The sequence below is a fragment of the Hydra vulgaris genome, chromosome 08, assembly GCF_038396675.1.
Source record: "Hydra vulgaris chromosome 08, alternate assembly HydraT2T_AEP".
In the NCBI taxonomy this organism is placed as follows: Eukaryota; Metazoa; Cnidaria; class Hydrozoa; order Anthoathecata; family Hydridae; genus Hydra; species Hydra vulgaris.
This window is the reverse complement of record NC_088927.1, coordinates 26,382,359-26,400,681: the sequence shown is the minus strand read 5'-3', so window position 1 is coordinate 26,400,681 and position 18,323 is coordinate 26,382,359. Positions and strand designations below refer to the sequence as shown.

The window sequence follows — 18,323 nt, the reverse complement described above, 5'->3', positions numbered from 1 at the left end:
AAAATGGAAAAAGCAATCTCACTTTATTTCCAGTAATTTTTACAGACAAGTCTATTGATAAAAAGATTATAATGGTGTTTAGGATGTTTGCAGAAAAAGGTTAACCAAAAAAGAAGAAACTGACAACATAATGAATTTTTTGTCAGAATTGTTTGATGTTTGAATGTTCGAACTGTCTGGGATGTGAAAGAAAAGCTCACATTAACTGTAAATGTAAAAAGTCAGCAAGAATTCCCCTTATAGAGCTAGAATTTATTCAATTGCGGAGAAAAAGAGTGGGAGAAAGCTCAAGATTGTTTAGTGATTAAATGGAAAAAAAGGGCACTTAGTAAAGTAGTAAAAAATAAAACAATGTGAAAAAGTTCAAAGAAAAAGAGATGATATGTAGTAGCCATTTGAAAGGAACATATATAAAACTTTTAGAAAAATGTAATGATGAAGAAAGGTGTTCTAATGGTGAGTTAGATTGTTCTAATTATACTGAAATACTGATGTATCAGATAAAAGTAATGATTTCAAAGTAGAAAAAATGTTGTATGAAGATATTTTAAAATAGCAATTAGGCAAAAGCAGCAATTAGGCAAGAATTTTCAAACAATGCTACTATAATTGTTTCGAGGTTTTTAAAAGATTTTAAAAATCTATGTGGAGGCTAAAGTTTATCTAGAGTCATTTCTTTTTTTTGTTGCAGAGTGTCAAATAAAAAGGGAAAATAAATTTGAGTGTATTCTTTATGAAGTGACATAACCAATGTATTGACAATTAATAAAAAAAACTAAAAAATTTTATCCTCTAGTTAAAGAGGAAGATCAATATACTTTAACAGATAAATATGGTAAATATCTTTCATTTAAAATACTTTAACTAAAAAAGATATATGAAAAAAAAATCGAAAATCAAACCTGCTGAACATATTGCATATGAAATATATAAATGGTTTTTTTTACATAGTGATGAAGATAACTTAAACTTTTTTTGGTTGTGTTAGCACAGCCACAAATACAGTTCATAAAGAAAGTGTTTTCCATTGTTTAGAGGATATGTTAAAAAAAAAAAAAGAAAATCTAAAATTTTGCCAATTGACTGAGTTTATAACAGATTAGGTTTCATAGGTATTTGATTAAATCAAATACCTATGAAACCTAATCTGTCAAATAAACATAGGTAAGCAAGAAATTATCCTGGATTGTCCTATGGCAGTTTTATATTTGTCTGTTCACACACAAGAAGTTGAAGTTGTGTTCACACACAAGAAGTTGAAGAGGTAAAACTAACTTTCTTTTTCCTTAATTATGTTGAAAAAACATTAAAAAAATTATACTGTATTTAAAATAGTTTTTAGAATAAGTTGTTTTTTTAGGCAACTGCACCTTCTGAGACAGTCTTTGGTTTTAAGAAAAAAGATGGAATTATTAGAGCGAGAGCAGAAATTAGAGCAATAACATCACGTTTTAAAAGCAAGAATTTAATTTCAACAATCGTTTTAACTATTTTCAGTAACTTTATTAGAACAAATTATAAAGATAGAGAAATGACTTTCACATTTGCTTGTTAACTTCTATAACTTTTATGTTGAAAAATAGACATTTTAAAAACCAGTCACATATACATAAGGGAAGAAATAAGAGGGATTTGCTTCAATTTATATATTTGAAAACTGTTCTATATTTACTGACATTAATTAAAGAACATTTTTTACCACATATATGGGATAATCTCAAACATTTTGACCCCTTCTCCATTAGAGTTAAATTTTGAAAAATTAAGGGCTATTTTCGCAAATTTTACATTTTATCTGATTATTTTGTTCATGACTTTCTTTAATGAATGTACTTAAAGGCAAAAAATCTTAATGGTCAACATTTTTAGTACTTAAAAAGTACGGGATGCACATTGAAGCATTTGACCGAAAAAGTCAATTAAAAATATTTCACTGAGGGGTCATCCATAAATAATGTCAGTGTTTTTTCTCAATTTTTCGATTCCCCCTCCCCCTTTGTCAAACTGTCAATTTTTGGCCAACCCCCCGTTATATATGATGTCAGTTTTTGCTTACTTCCCCCCTAAAAAGCAATAAAAATGTTTAAAATGTTAATTTTTTTTCTGACTAAATTATACATTTATATAATAGTAGATCTCATCAAACTATATTATATAATAGTCGATATCTCATTAAATAATCAACTAAGCAAACAGTATTACACATCTTTAATATAATCTTCCCATGGGATGTTGAAATGATCATCGATTGAAACAATAGGTAGTGAATGCTCTCCACGCTCTAAAAGGATATCGTATTCTTGAGGTACAATCAAATTCGTTGCGTCAACTTTATTTTCATCTAACCATTCAGCAGTTTCCGAACTCTTCTTCTAGACGATGACTGCCAAAAATTCTGTCTGACGTTTGGCAGCGATACAAACAGGTTGGACCCTTTTGATTAGAGGGAGTGTTATAGCAGAAGAATGGATAGAAGCGTGCTTTTTCAACATAGCTTGAGAAGCAAAGTAGATATTGTACTTTTTACAGATTCTATCAGCTAGGCTAGACTGAATTGATGGACAAAACGCATTATACGGCAAAATTGGAAATCCTTTGGCAGTACGAGGAAGAATACTTTCAATGTTTGATGCGATGAGTATAAAGACGGATGATGAAAACATTTCTTGTGCTCCTTCTGAGACATCTACTGCTTTGAGCCCGTCTCTCGTTTGGTTGACAGGGACAGGTGGCGGAAGAAATCTTGCTCTAATTAGAGTAAAGTAAGAGCTGCTAATAGTCCGACAACAAGAACGATTTTCACATTTCACAATTTGAGTAAAATATTGACTTGAACGAAGATGATCGGCAATCCAACGTTGATCTTGTAATTAAAGGCTCCTTGACTCTAGCTCTGATTTGTCTGGATTAATATATTCTGCAATGGTTGGATAACCGTCAATTTGTAGATCAGACCAAATACCAGCCAAAGCCTGTCCAGCAAAACCAAAGTTCTGTTTTTATAAATTTTCATCTATTGTCCTGCCTGATTTAAAAAGATATGTTGGTTATTATATGTTAAATGTTATATTAATGTTTTTACAAATTAACTTTTGTCAATGTAATTACCTTGAGAATCAAGATGAGTTCCGACGAGTTCCGTAATGTTCGTGCGGAAGAATCACCCCAGATAATTCTTTACTTAGAGGTGCCATTCGTTGCTCAACTATGTTGAATGCACTGCGGCCTGGAGCGTTCGTCATAATGAAAAGAGCGTCAAGGTTATTCTTCAAGAAATGGTGAATCCCGATTTCAATTACTTTCTGGTATCTGGGATTTTCGTCGGGTTCTCCATCGACGCTAAACACAACGATAGGTTTAACTATCTTAGTTTGAGGATCTCAGGTAATAGAGTCGAATTCTTTGATATCCAAGAGCCGCTGAAAGTCTAATCCATAAGCAAAGGCGGTCAAGGATGCGTGTTTTCCTGATCAAACAGCAGTGTAGGTAGGTCCAGAATAAGTAAAAGCATCTGTTTTTGAGAGACCATCTTTTTTGATCGTATTTCCAGCGTATACAGATGGTATAAGCTTGTGTTTAGCAGCCACGACCCAGTCGTGGTCCGGGATAGTTACCCGGTACTCCAAATGCATCAATAACGGCGCCTGTTTTTTGGCTGCTGTGATTCCGATTGGCACTATAGCCTTGTTGTCTTGGCTAATGAAACACACTTCATCATGCCCTAAAATAGAACAAGTTCTTCCACATATTTTATAGTTGAACTGCAAAAGACTCCGTCAACATGTTTTAAATGAAATTTATTCTGAGAACTGATCAATCTAACAGGGACTGTTTTGACGTGCCTTTTGCCTTCTAATGTTCCGTAACTTCTAGGAAGTAGACGAGTATAGAGGGCGTTCTTGCTGATTGCAAATCCAATTTTGTTCATCTCGGATGTCAATTCGTCGAGAGTTTTAATGCTCTAAATAATAAAGAAATATATTTGGATATAATTAACTTTTTTACAGAAACCGGGATTTATTTCGTAAATTATATTCAAATCAAGTCTTGAAATTAGTTGTTAACATTTCAAGGATATTTACAATAGTGCAAGTACTAATTAAGAGTAAAATTTTAACAAATGCAATATAAACAAACATAGCTAAGCTATCATTACCCAAAGAACCTCTGACCGACGTTCATCAGCGGACAAACCATGGAGAGCAATAATCGCCTTTAAAAGAAGAGGTTGATCTATTTCTAATGACGGTCGACCAGGTTTCTTTCTGATTTTTATTTTTTCTTTGACTTCTCGATTGCTCCAAGCAGATTTCCTCCATTTTAGCTTTTTTCAGTTCTCTGGTTTTCTTCTGTTGAGCTTGATCATACTTTTTTTTGGCCAGTTCTTTACATAGATGAGCTAGTATCTTCTTTTTCTTTTTCAAATCATCCTCTTCAGCAATGAATCCATTTCTCTTTCTAGTCTTCAGTCCAGCAACTTCACAATTTAAAGCTGCAATTTCAGAATTGAGTCGATCTTAAGCCACTGTTGCATTTTTTTAATTTTTCGTGCTCAACAAACTCAAAGTTAACGCGCTTTGCTGATCATCAATAACAGATCGCTCATTGGTGGGCTCAACAAACTGTGAGGAATTCTTGTCAAATTCAAGTGGAGTATACGTGGGGGCAGACTGTTTTGGAGTATTCGCCCAAAATGATAATTACTTGCTTTCGAACTTCATTGCCTTTTCATTAAATAAATTGATTAAATACATTACTCTTGATTCAAGATTCTTATGCACCAGTTTCTCTTCTTTTAATGAATTCCATATACTATGGACTTCTTTCTGGATATTAGCCTTTTTTTAATCGGGATGAGCATTTCCATACGAGACCATCAATAAGTTAAGTAATGCGGTTTTATCCATATTTTAATATTGATTTATTGTTATTGTTTATATCACAATCAGAATAATGATTTTGCTCATCGTTAGCGCAAGCTTTTTAAAAGAGTTTCTTCAACCCACTTGGGAGAAATTAGCGTTTCGAATTTTCAATAGACTTTGTTTGCATTGCAATGTTTGCATTGCAATGTTTGCATTGCAATGTTTGCATTGCAATGTTTGCATTGCATCACATTTTAAAATCAACTAGAGAGCAATTAGAGTTTCGTATTTGAAAAAACGACAATTTAATTTCAAAAAGTGACAAATTTACGAGTTTACTTTTATGAGTTTACTTTGAACCACATTTTATAATCCGCTAGGGAGCGAATAACGATTTTGAATTTTATATACTAAGAGTTAATATTTCTAACATAATTTGATTCGCAGTCAAATGGTAATATATCAATAAAACAATAGTAATTTTTATTTTACGTTTGTAGTTATTATTTATTTAACGTCTCTGGGAAACTTATTATATTAATTTATAATATTATATTATAAATAATTTAATAAAATATTATATTAAATTCCTCGCATTATTTTATTAATTTCCCCACAAACAAAACATCATTTCTATACCATTTAGTAGATGTAAATACCGTTAAAATTTGCTCATTAAAACTAATAAAATAATTTAAATTGACATCATTTTGGCATCAACACCCCCTCTCCATTGTCAATTAGTATCAAACTTTCCAGCACCCCTCCCCCTCCCTATATTTACTGACATCATATATGGATGACCCCTGAAGTGAAACAACAAAAAAATCTTCAAAGTTTCCGCAAAATATTTTTTTAACAAAGTTTTTTTTTTTTATTAATATACTTTTATACAAATCAAAACAATAACATTTTAAAGATACAAACTAAATAAGTCCACTTTGTACATTCTCTAAACCAACGTCATCAATGTGTCGCGCCTAAATAGGGTTCGTGAGCCTCTTAAGCAGAGAAGGGATGCTCGCGTAATCTCCATCGAAAGACGTGTTCTTAACCAATTTATATTTGTTCCGTACTTCTCACCATTTGTAATAGACAGTTTATTCGCAAGTAGAGCCGTGAACCGTTTACATTCGTCTCCGAATCCACCATTGGTACCAAAAATCAATGGGGTGTCGACGGAATATCTGCTTCGTTGGTTGTTTTTTGGAGGGCTTGGAGTTTACGTGCGTTACTCTAACATCAAAAAATGCAGTTTCTCCCTTCCTCCAAAATCTTTTAGCTTTTATATCCAATCTAGCTTCGTCGCTTGTATTGGCAGTTTTGAAATTTTTCATTTGTCAACGGAACTAAATGTGGCTCCACTTGAACATCAGTACAAACTTTAGCTAGGCAAACAGTTAAAAAATCTCTGATATTATTATGTCTGTTACACACAAAGCCACCTTTTTTGTAAGAAATTGCATGCAAATCATCAAATTTATCTCCACAAGATTTTGTTCTTTAATTGGTAAAGTGTGTAACCAGCTGCTGGCGCCTTTACCACCAGTTTGTTCAACCAGTTATTTTAGATTTTCTGGAAACCTTGCATGTATTATTTTGACCTCTTCTTTCTTTTTTTTTCGATTTATCCATGCAAATCTAAACTTTTTTTTTGAGACAACTGACTGAGCCCATTTGTTAAGGAGAACACATATACTGGACAGCCTAAAGGCACAATAAAATCACTTTCTCTAATTGATAATAATAAAATTCTTGCTTTGATGAAGATGTTCTGTCATTCCATTTAGATATATTGTCCTGTGCATCAATTATATGTGGAAGCTCAACATCAAAATTAATAACAAAACATTAATTTTCGTCATTAATAAAGAACTAAATAAAAAGTAAAATAATAATAAGAAAATGTGTTGTTAGTTTTATTTGTAAAAATAAAAACCATGGTAAGTTTTCATTTAAAAAGAAAAATAAACGACGCATAATGATGTTATTTTGCGCGCATTGGAGAGGTTTCTAAAGGAGGAAAAATTAAAACTACTGCGATTAAATGTGATATACCCAGGTCTAACCTTCAAAGATACATAAAGCAGGGTGGCGTCGTGAAATATATTTCTTCTAAATTTATATCATACCTAATATTCCCGAAAAGATGAATTTCACGAAAAAAGAAAAATTTTAGAAGATCTTGTAACATCGTTTAAACTAAACTATTGAATGTCAAAACCAAAGGCACGAGAGTTAGTTTACAAATACGCAATTGCCATTGATAAAAATACCAGACAACTCGACAGAGAAGAAACTTGCATTCAAAGATTGATTAAGGGGATTTTTTAAATGGCAACTTCAGCTTTCGATAAGGACACCAGAAGCTACCAGTCTCTCGCGGGCCACAAGTTTCAATAAAAAAAATGTTGGAAATTTCTTTAAAAATCTTAAAACTGTATATGAACGGCATCGCTTTGATGATGAAATGGAAAATGTTTACGTTTCTGACGAAGCCCTTGTTGATATCGATTCATCAGAAAAAGATTTTGATGTAGACGATGTGTTTGTTCTGGATAGAAATATCCAGATCAATAACTTTGTGTTCGTTAAATTTGAGACCAAAAAAACTGTCTATCGTTATGTTCGAATAATCGAAGAGGTTAATCACTCCATGGCAACTGTCAAATTCATGAGAGCGAGTAAGATAAGAAATACGTTTATGTTTCCTGGTATCAAGGACGTAGCCAGCGTCCCCCTGGAGGGTATAAAGACAAAATTGGCTAGAATAATTTCATCAGCTAGGCAAATTTTTTCTTCAATCAATAAGTTTAAAAGACTTTGCTCATGTTTAACACAGGGCTTTCAAACACTGGCATCAAGAGTATAGCAGCTACTATCAATCAGTCAACCTTCATCACAGATTATTAAGAAATATTGCGTCATAAAATTTGATAGTTTTAGCAAGCAACTTACACATCATTTCACAAGTTCACCAATTCAAGATCACACTGGATGTGTGAGGACTTTCATACATTGCAAGGACTTCCGTGAGCCGAAAAATGAAATTATATCCATAAGAAGTACGTTAAAAAGTCACATTGTTAAGGTTGGAACTGACGGAGCAGATGGGTTCCTGAATGTTAGTCTTTGAATTATTGTATTAAATCACGAACCTAGCATTCCTCGAGCAAAACTCAATTATACAAGCAATGTTTTTATAGACACTGGTGTCAAACGACAACTCATTATTGCTGTCTCTGAGCAACAAGAAAATTATACAAACGTTTCACAAGTATTTGAGTTGATTATATTGAGGGACCAGGAATTTTTAATGTCCTGTAAACTAAAACTTACATACATTATTTGTGGGTTTCAAGCACACTCAACTGCACATTCCTGCACCTGGTGTGAATCTAATTTAAAGGAACTTGTAAATCAAAAGAAATTGAGAACTGTTAAATCTATGGAAAAAATGTCTCACTCTTCAAGTCAGTTGGATTAAATATAAGAAAAGCTTTTTACTACAAAAATGTTGTTCATTTTCCAATATTTGAACTACCTAGAGACATTTTGGTTTTAATGTTCCTTCCTCCCATAGAATAGCATCTCCTAATTGGAGTTTTTATAATCAACTGTTTGCTGCACTACTTCAAGTTTTTACTCAACTTTTTGAACTGATGCATTACACATAAAGCAACAGCCTTACCATGGTGGACATTTTGTAGAAAATGAATCCAAGCTGCTATACAATATATTGATATTTTTTAATCAATTGCTGAGAAATATTCATGCTATGCAGCAATCCCATTTATTGTTACTTTTTGAAAATTCAATGCGGAAGAGTCTGGCTGTTTTAGATGCAAACCTGCTTTAAACTACCTACAAATAATTAAAGCTTCAGAGCGTCGTATGTGGTGTTGCAAAATGTAAGTAAATGTAAATAGTAAACATTGCTTGAGAAAAGTCATTTGTTCCATGTAAAAGAAACACATTTTTTGGTGAATTTTTTTGTTTAATACATGTGTAGCTTCAAAAATATATCATTTTGTTTCCTTTTTACATTTATTATTACATAAACGTAAATTGGAGATTTTTACTACTGTAAAAAAGCAAAATGAGCTGTCATTTTGCATGTTTGTGCAAAAAGGATTTCTCCGGATCAGAAATTTAAGGGTAGAACTTGTTTTATAACACTGTGTCTTCTATGGGTTTACTTGGTTCAATCAGGGTGTTTTAAAAAAACTATGAATGTCAAAAAATAACTCAAAATACAATGGAAAGAACCATTTTTGGTGAATATTTATTGAAAAAAAAAACAATAATATAATAACATTTAATACATTTAATGGAAATTAGTGTTTATTAAATAGTTGAATTAGAATGTAATGGAATTTATAGTCTTTTAGATTGATTACATTCATGTTTCAATAAATTTTAAATTTATCAATGTAATTAGCATATGAACGAATTCCACGTTTTCGTTTATATTTACGACCCATTTTCTTTTTTAGAATGAAGCTAAAACAAATGAAAGTACCTTTTGTGTACTATTTGAAAAATGACAAAACAAACATTTAATAGAGAATAAACTTAATTTTGGACACTTCAAATATGTTCCAAGTAACTAAAAAACTAAACTAAACTAAAAAGAAAAACTAAACAAAAATAAAAACGCAGCTATTAAACTTTCATCCAACTCTATTATCTCAGAATAATGTTTGTAAATCTCGAGCATGAACCAGCTGTGAAATATGATAAATGAAGTAATGCCAACCTAAAAAACTAAAACTACTCATTTTGTTCCAAGTAAACACCACTGTCCCAAATTTTACGGTCTAATTATTAGGGTGCTCTTAAAATTCTTTACGGTCTTTTCACAGAACATTGGGGAAGAGAATATATCTCGAAAACTCACGCCTTCTTCTTTACCAATCTCGCAAATATAGCTGGAACTGGCATTAACCCGTTGACCTTTCGGTTTTGAAGCAAGCACTTTAAGTGCTGCGCGAAAAAGCTTAGAAAGCTTTTTATTTAAAAAATTTATTTAAAAAAAGATTTAAAATTAAAATTGTATACCATAAAATCGCTTAAGTTTGGTCACTTAAGCTTTGAACATTTATTTATCACGCATAGATAAAAAATTTTCAAATTTTTTTCCTGAAACATACAGGAAATTATATTGATAATTGATATTGTAAAAATAAAAAAATGAAAAATAAAAACTAGTACTCAATATTTAATTTAAAATGAAAACATCTACTTTGACCGAGCTTTCAATACCATCTAATAAGTTCGGCCGCTATATAAATACTAATATCTTATCACAAGCTTAACGTCACAAATAATGAAAACTAATTTTTAAATGCTGTTTTATTGTAAAATTATGATATAATTTCAGGTGGCACCTGTAACTAAGGAGGGCATCGCCCCGGGCTCACAAAAAGTATTTTGGGTCACCAAAGAAAACAAGAAGGAGCACATAAAAAAAAGCCTATTTAAATATAAGTAGTAGTATTTTTAATTTTTATTGTAATTAGTCAACTATTTTATTACTATAGCCATTATCACATTTGCTACGTTACTGGTTAATAAAATTATAAATATATATTTCAATTAATTTAAATTGGTTTTTTCAATTAACTAAAAAACACTACTTTGCTTTAAATTAGCTTGGTATGTTTATTAGAAATTCTTGCACCATAGTAGAACAGCAAGATCCACACAACCAATCGTCACAGGATTCGCAACGCATCTATAACTATCGTTGAGCTGTAATTTTATCTCCAAAAAAAATGTCACAAGCTTGATATTTTTTTGGACTCAAAGAACCGTCAGTTAATTTTGAAAATATGAACAAATTTTTTATTCAAATAAAATATCATAGTGTGTATCCATTATAAAAATGTCAAAATTCACTGGTAATTTTACAGGTAAAATTACCGGTAAATTTTACATTCGCAACACTTATCAACATTTCACAATATTACTGCTAATTGTCTCCTTCGTTGTTTATCCGTGAATGTCCGAAGTTAGAGTATTTTAAAATTTCACTTATTTTTATAAAAAAAGTAGTTAATTTTCAAAAATTGATAATTATTTTTTTGTAAATATGATTAATTTAGTGATTCTTAATAATACTAAGATTAAATTTGATCGTTTATTTTAATAATTTGCGTAATTTTATACTTTAATAGTATGCATTATTTCAAATTATTGTTTTGCCAAAGAATTATTTCAGCAGGTTGCATATAAACATTATCATTTTTTTTATAGATTCATCTTTACGAACTAATCACAAAAATAATTTGAGAAAAAAATGTTTGTAAAGTTTGAGTTTTGCATGCTTTTTTTATTTTTTTCTTAAATGACCGAAGTTACATGGTGACCGAACTGAGGCGATTTTACGGTAATCTAAAAGAAAGAAGAACCGTTTTTAAATTGGTTTACAATGGTTTTCTTTTTATCAACAATGTTTGAAAACATTTTCAATAAATATTTTCAATAAATATTTTCAATAAGTATTTTCAGTAAATATTTTCAATAAATATTTTCAATAAATATTTTCAATAAATATTTTCAATAAATATTTTCAATAAATATTTTCAATAAATATTTTCAATAAATATGTTCAATAAATATTTTTGATAAATATTTTTAATAAATATTTTTAATAAATATTTCTAATAAATATTTCTAATAAATATTTTCAATAAATATTTTCAATAAATATTTTCAATAAATATTTTTGATAAATATTTTTAATAAATATTTTTAATAAATATTTTTATAGATATTTTTAATAAATATTTTTAATAAATATTTTTAATAAGCATTTTCAATAAATATTTTCAATATATATTTTCAATAAGTATTTTTAATAAATAATCACATCAATGAGTATTAGCTCAATTATATTTTTATTGATATTTTTAATAAATATTTTTAATAAATATTTTTAATAAGCATTTTCAATAAATATTTTCAATATATATTTTCAATAAGTATTTTTAATAAATAATCACATCAATGAGTATTAGCTCAATTATATTTTTAAACAATAAAGCTGTTTTCTAAAAATCTTATAGAGTAAGGTAATTTAGTCTAATATTGATAAATCTTTAGAAAAAATTTTTTTCTCATGATTTGAATGAATTGAAAATATTTTTACATGTTTATCAACGATATTGATGACGTAAACTGATAAAAAGTTTAATTTAAAGTTTATGTTAATTTTTGATTAAAATTTTTTACGATTTCATTAATTTTTATTATTTCATTATTAATTAACGTTTATATGCATTAATTTCATTAGTTTCAACATTAATTTCATTAATTTATGATTAATTTTTTTTTTAACAATGGTGTCTGAGAATTGTCAAACTGTTAAACTCTACAACACATCATTGACTCAATATCTGGCTCCGACGAAACCTTGCAGCGTTGTAATTGTTTGTTTGATTTCTTTTTAACAGACTTTTTGGTGTTTGTTTTAATTTCTGAAACAACGAGATTTTTTACATCTTCAGGTTCTGATGTCTTGCTCTTACCAGTATTATGCAACATTAGGTGCGGATTTTAACTTTCTGCAAGTTTCGGTTTTTAGTCGTTTTTTTTTAAGTTAACTCTTTTAGGTTTGTTTTGTTTGCATTTCATGTAATCGTGTAATTGTTCGTGTAATTGTGAAAAATTCATCTGATGTAAGACTTTACGCTAATTTTGGATTGATTCTTGGCTCATGGATAACTTGGGCATTCCTGTCAATGTTACCTCAATACTGAAATATGCGTTAAAAAAAAAATTGCTAAAAAATAATCTTAAATGCTTAGTATTTAGAAATAAAATCATAAAAACACATGTAAAGTGATATTTTAGTATGGTTTTACTTATCTTTTAATTAAAGTTTTTCAGCAACAAAAAGACTGGAAATTTATTTAATTTATGCCCGCCATATTGTGTTATTATTTATACTTAGTATTATGCGGATAACAGTATTAATTTGTTCATTCAACATCTGGTTACAACATCTGGCTACAACATCTGACTACAACATCTGGCTATAACATCTGGCTACAACATCTGTTAAAATAATTTAAACTAAAACAACAGGCGACGGGTAAAATTTGTTTAATCTAAAGCATGTTAGTGTTACGTAACGTGTGGGTAATTACCCACATGCCAAAAGACCACGTTATCTTTTTTATGGCTTTTTTAATATTTTAATTAAATTACATTAATTTTTAAATTAAATTGCATTAATGTATTAAATTAATTACATTATTTTGATAATACGGAGAGGCACAGCTAAAAATGTATTCTTTATAGTACTTTTGAGTTACTGTGGAGTGTCTGCCTTTGAACTTCTTTCATACTTTACATCTTCATTCTTCTAAAACACTTAAGTCTTCCGTTTAAACTGAATTAAAGTTTGCCCATCATACCCTTCCTTGACTTATATTGCCCACATATTTTTTTATGTTTTATGGGACCAACCTGTAAGCTTGAAAATCTGAACCTTTATTGATCAAAATAAAAAGTAAAAAGTTTTTACTGTAGTTGTTTTGTATTTATTTTTATGTTAAAATTTTCTGTTTGAGTTTTTAACTAAACTTATCCTGTTTGCTTTTTTAGCCACAAATCGGAATATTAAAAATTATTTAAAAAAAAATGCGATACCGAAATAACAAAAGACGACAAAAAAACAATAATAACAAGAAACTTTTTTAGAGTTCTAAATAAATTAAAAAACTATAAATTACTTGTAGTAAAAACATTATTACACAAATTATTATCGAAAGTTGAGCTTTTTAGTTAAAAACGGTAAATGCACGAAAAACATCAATGCATCATATTGTAACTTACATTGTGTTACTGTATTGTGTTACAATAATTAGGGTTGAATCTTCCACCTAAAATAAGATTGAAAACGGTGAAAAAGCAAAAACGCTAATAGTGTAAAACAGTGTAAGTCACAGTATGATACATCGATTTTTTTCGTGCATTTACCCAGGGCCGTCTTAAGGCCATCGGGGGCCCTAGGCTAGACTTAATTTGGGGGCCCCCTTTTTCCTTAGTAAAAAAATTAAATCAAATACTAAAATAGGAAACATTTATTAAAGCAATGATAAAATTTACATGTGACGTTTACGTGATTTTTTTCTTGAAAATTCTTTAATAATATCATCAAAATCAATGGTTAAAAGAACATCTGATTCAATTGACATTAACGACAAACAGTTCAATCTTTCTTGCAGCATGGTTGAGCGGAGTTCATTTTTTATAAGTTTTAGTTTTGAAAATGATCGCTCGCCAGTGCAATTTGAGACCATCATTGACAGAAAAATTCTAAGGGAAATTTTAATATTTGGAAAAGTTGATTCCAAGTGGTCTCTTTTTAATGTTGAGTAAAATTCTGTAAATGAATGTTCATCTTTTGACATGTAATATTTAAATTGCTGGCACTCAAAAAAAAGTTCATTTTCATTTATGTCCTTCTTATAAATTTGTGCTAGGTTTGAACAATGGTATTTTAGTTCAACATTGGCAATTGTTTGAATGTTTACTAGAAATCCGAAATTGTCATTGATCTTCTCATATGCTGATGTTCTTTTTTCTAAATTTGATGTTAGTGAATCAATAACAGGAAGGTATGTTTCAATTTTGAATTTATAACTTCCCTGAAATTCCAATTCTTCAGCCTCACCATCAAAGAAGGCCATACGTCGGCTTCTTTTTTTGTTCTTTTTGAAGAATCTCTGTAGTCAGTGTTTGGAAGCAAGATTTTGGCTTTTTCCTGGTAATTCTCAAATTGACTCCTCAAATCTTTAATGAAATGCAACAATGACTTTAGAATCCGAACTGCAACATCCAGATTTAAATTTTCTTTCTGTAAAATCTTCGATGTTTCATTAAAATGACAAAGAATATCATTCCAGAAAATTGTCAGAAAAACAATCTCAAAAGTGTTCATTTTCGTGATAAGATTTTGAGCATCATTTTGAGTTTCTTTTGACTGACTTATGTCCTTGATCAAAAATTCAAGTGCTTTTTTAATCTCATCATAACTGTCATGCAGACAAGTCACAGTATTTGCACGTGCTGACCATCGAGTTCCAGAAAGCTGTTTGACAATTTTTTTGCCTTTGCCGACAAAAGACAGAAGCACTTGCCAACGATGAGTTGATGCAGAAAAAAAGTTGTAGAGGCATTGAACAAAGTCAAAAAAAATAATTGCGACTAAACAACATCCAGCTGCACTGTTGCCAACCAGATTTAAAGAATGTCCAGCACAAGGAATAAACAATGCTGATTCACTTTTGCCTTTAATCCTCTTTTGTAGGCCTGAGTACTGTCCTACCATATTTGATGCATTATCGTATGACTGCCCACGACAGTCAAATATTGAAATTTTATTTTCTTGTAAAAAATTCAAAACCACTGTTTCTAAATGTTCAGCTCCATGCCCGTGAATGGGAACAAATTGCAAAAAACGCTCAACTGGTGCCAAGTCTTTAACATATCGAACTGTAAAAGTTAATTGATCTACATGTGACAAGTCTGGAGTTGAGTCAACGCTGATTGAGTAGTATTTTGCGTTTTTTAATTCAGAAATTATTTCGCTCAAAACTTTATTTCCCATTAGGCATATAAACTCCTCACAGATATTGGCGGAGAGGTATGAAGTATTACCTTTTCCAGAATTTCCATGTTTTTTCATGTGTTCATGTAGGAATGGGTCAAACTGGCTAAGTAACTCAAGAGTTCCTAAATAATTACCATTTTGCTCTGAACCAATGGTTTCATTGTTTCCACGAAATGGCAATCCTCTTGATGACAAGAACTTTACAACTGCAACAATTCTTTTCAGCACATTTTGCCAGTACAATTGTTCGTTATGTAACTGTTTTAATAATACAGAGTCAAGCTGGCCACTTTCTCTTTGCCGACTGGAGTAAGTAAGCATATTTTTGTGATTTTCAGAACCATTCTCGTGTCCAGATATACATTTTAAGGCATTTTTCCAGTCATCAAATCCAGTTGTGGAAAAATTAGAGTGTTTGCTGGAGAATAAGGTACAAGCAAAGCAAAAAACAGAACCTGTTGAAGGTGAGTATAATAGCCATTCACGATTGACAAATTCGCCATTGTGTAGTTCACGTCTAAAGCAAGATTTTGATAAGTACCTTTTTTGTCCACAACTCAACCTTTCCGAATTTTTGAAGCTCCCATCATTGTTCTGGCACATGGACGGGCCATTAGAAATCCAAAATGATTGAGCTTCTTGGGATAACTGATGCCACAATGCTGGGTCAGTTTCTTGAGTAGTTTTTGTTGTTGCGTTTGGATAAGTTTTAATTTGATTTGATTCTGGCTCCTGTGCTGGTTCTAGCTCCTGTACTGGTTCTGGCACCTGTGCTGGTTCTGACTCTTGCTCTGGTTCTGGCTCCTGCTCTGGTTCTGGCTCCTGTTCTGGTTCCAGTTCCTGTTGAATTTCTAGAGTTTCATTTGGCAACAAAGCACTATCAATGCTTACGAAATTTGAAGTTGGACAAAGAAATACATCTTCGGACACAACAGGCTTTGACTTTTGTACCAAAAGAAATGATGTCAAAGGAAGATATTTTGAAATGTCTTCTTTTGCTTTAGCGGCTTTTTTCCTCTTTGCAGCACCACTTTGATAAGTCCGATTAGACATGTTAAATTACTTTTTTTCAAAACAGATGTTTTAAGTTGATCCCAGCAATTTCAAATTCAATCTAATAGGATATTTTAAGTGCTTGTATTTAACACTTCTTATCGGAAAATTTATATTGATTTTCGGACGCATGCATGCATTTTTGCTTATCAAGAAAAAAAAAATTCCCTAGGGGGCCCCCAAACTGAAAACTGATACTTTTCTAAAAATAATTTAAAAAAATCTTATCAAGAAAAAAATTATTCCCGAGGGGCCCCCAAACTATGATTTCTTCAGAAAATTTAGAAATATAATTTTTTATTTATATAAATTTGAAAAAAAATCCAGAGACATTTTGGGGGCCCCTAAAAATCGGGGGCCCTAGGCTGCAGCCTACCTAGCCTATGCGTTAAGACGGCACTGCATTTACCGTTTTTACTGTAAAAGCTATTATTATCGTAAATAAATTCAGACAAAAAGTTTTTCTCTGTTTAAACTTCTAAATTAATATTAATTAAATTAATTTTAATTAAATTAACATCTTCTCATTTTTGAACTTCTAAATTCAGTTATTGGACAAAACAAATAAGTTTTCCTTTATTATGGTGGTATCCAGCCATTATTTTGGTGTAAAATGAAAAAAAAAAGAAAATTAAAAAAAAGTAGTAGGAAAACCATGAAAAGTAGTATAACAAAGCATTATTTTAGCTTCAAATTTTCAGGATATGTTCATTATTAATATTTTTAGTGCCTGAACCTAAAATAAAATTAAATGAAAATTAAACTTAATCTACAATTACCATATCAAATGAGTGTTTTATCTCTAAAAATAGTTTTTTATACTATTAAGTCTGCCATTTTTGATCGTTTAAGTTTTTTATTTAAATTTTAGGTTCAAATTAAAAAAATTTTTGCAATACGTTTTAGATTTTTATCTATTATGCTAGTAATTCATAAAAGGTAGTTATTTTGTGTAAAATATAAAAAAATAGAAATAATGGCTAGATACCACCTTAAATTCAAAAACTTAAAGATTCAAATCAAAACATTACCTAAAAATAAATTGTCTGTGAATATCTAAATTCGTCGTAACCTCAACACGAAGATTATCTAGTAATTCTTTAAAGTTTTCAGTTGTTTTTTCATTTTCAGTAACTAAATGTGTTTCATTTGAATTTTCGGTCATTTTGATGTTAACTTTTGTTGATTTGCATCGTTAAAAATATGCGCAAGACGAATAGACGAAAGCAATTTGAATGACTTCAATAATTTTATCAAAAATGTTAATCCTGCAACATAAAAACTTATTAAGTATTTATTCAAAGTGATCTGCGATTTCGATTTCTGTCGTTATTAAAAAACACATTAATTCGAGAAGAGTCTGAATGATATAGGGAAGAATTCTATTTATAAATAAAGAGATCCTAAATGTTATAAGGGAATTGCCTACTTATAAATAAAATCAAAATTTTCAAAGTGCGCATTGCATTTAAATAATCATTTAAGGCTATATTCGTTAAACAAAAAAACAAAATTCCGTTAATAACAAATTACCGTTAATAATGCTAATGCTGAATAATAATTATTAATGGTACTATTTATAAAAAAGAGATATAAGTTTTTAGTTATAAAACAACTTTTTTTGAAATTTTCAAATCTTTCTATCGTTTTCTGAAACTTTGTTTAACTAAATATTCAATTTGAGCTACTTCGCTTTGTGTTCATGATTAGCTTCATACTATAATTATTATAATGAAGCAGATTTTATTGCGACTGTAATTTAATGAAATACATTTGTGCAA

The 18,323-nt window shown here is 30.1% G+C and overlaps 1 protein-coding gene across 1 annotated transcript in view; it reads right to left on the bottom strand.

The window, feature by feature from the left end:
* LOC105846222 (cingulin) overlaps positions 1 to 17,781 on the bottom strand; it is a 40,131-nt gene extending 22,350 nt beyond the window's left edge. The window contains exon 1 of the mRNA XM_065803326.1: positions 17,574 to 17,781. Within this exon, the coding sequence (XP_065659398.1) occupies positions 17,574 to 17,707 (134 nt within the window). The 5' untranslated portion in view covers positions 17,708 to 17,781. The remainder of the gene's footprint in view (positions 1 to 17,573) is intronic.
* Between the last annotated feature and the right edge of the window lie 542 nt (positions 17,782 to 18,323).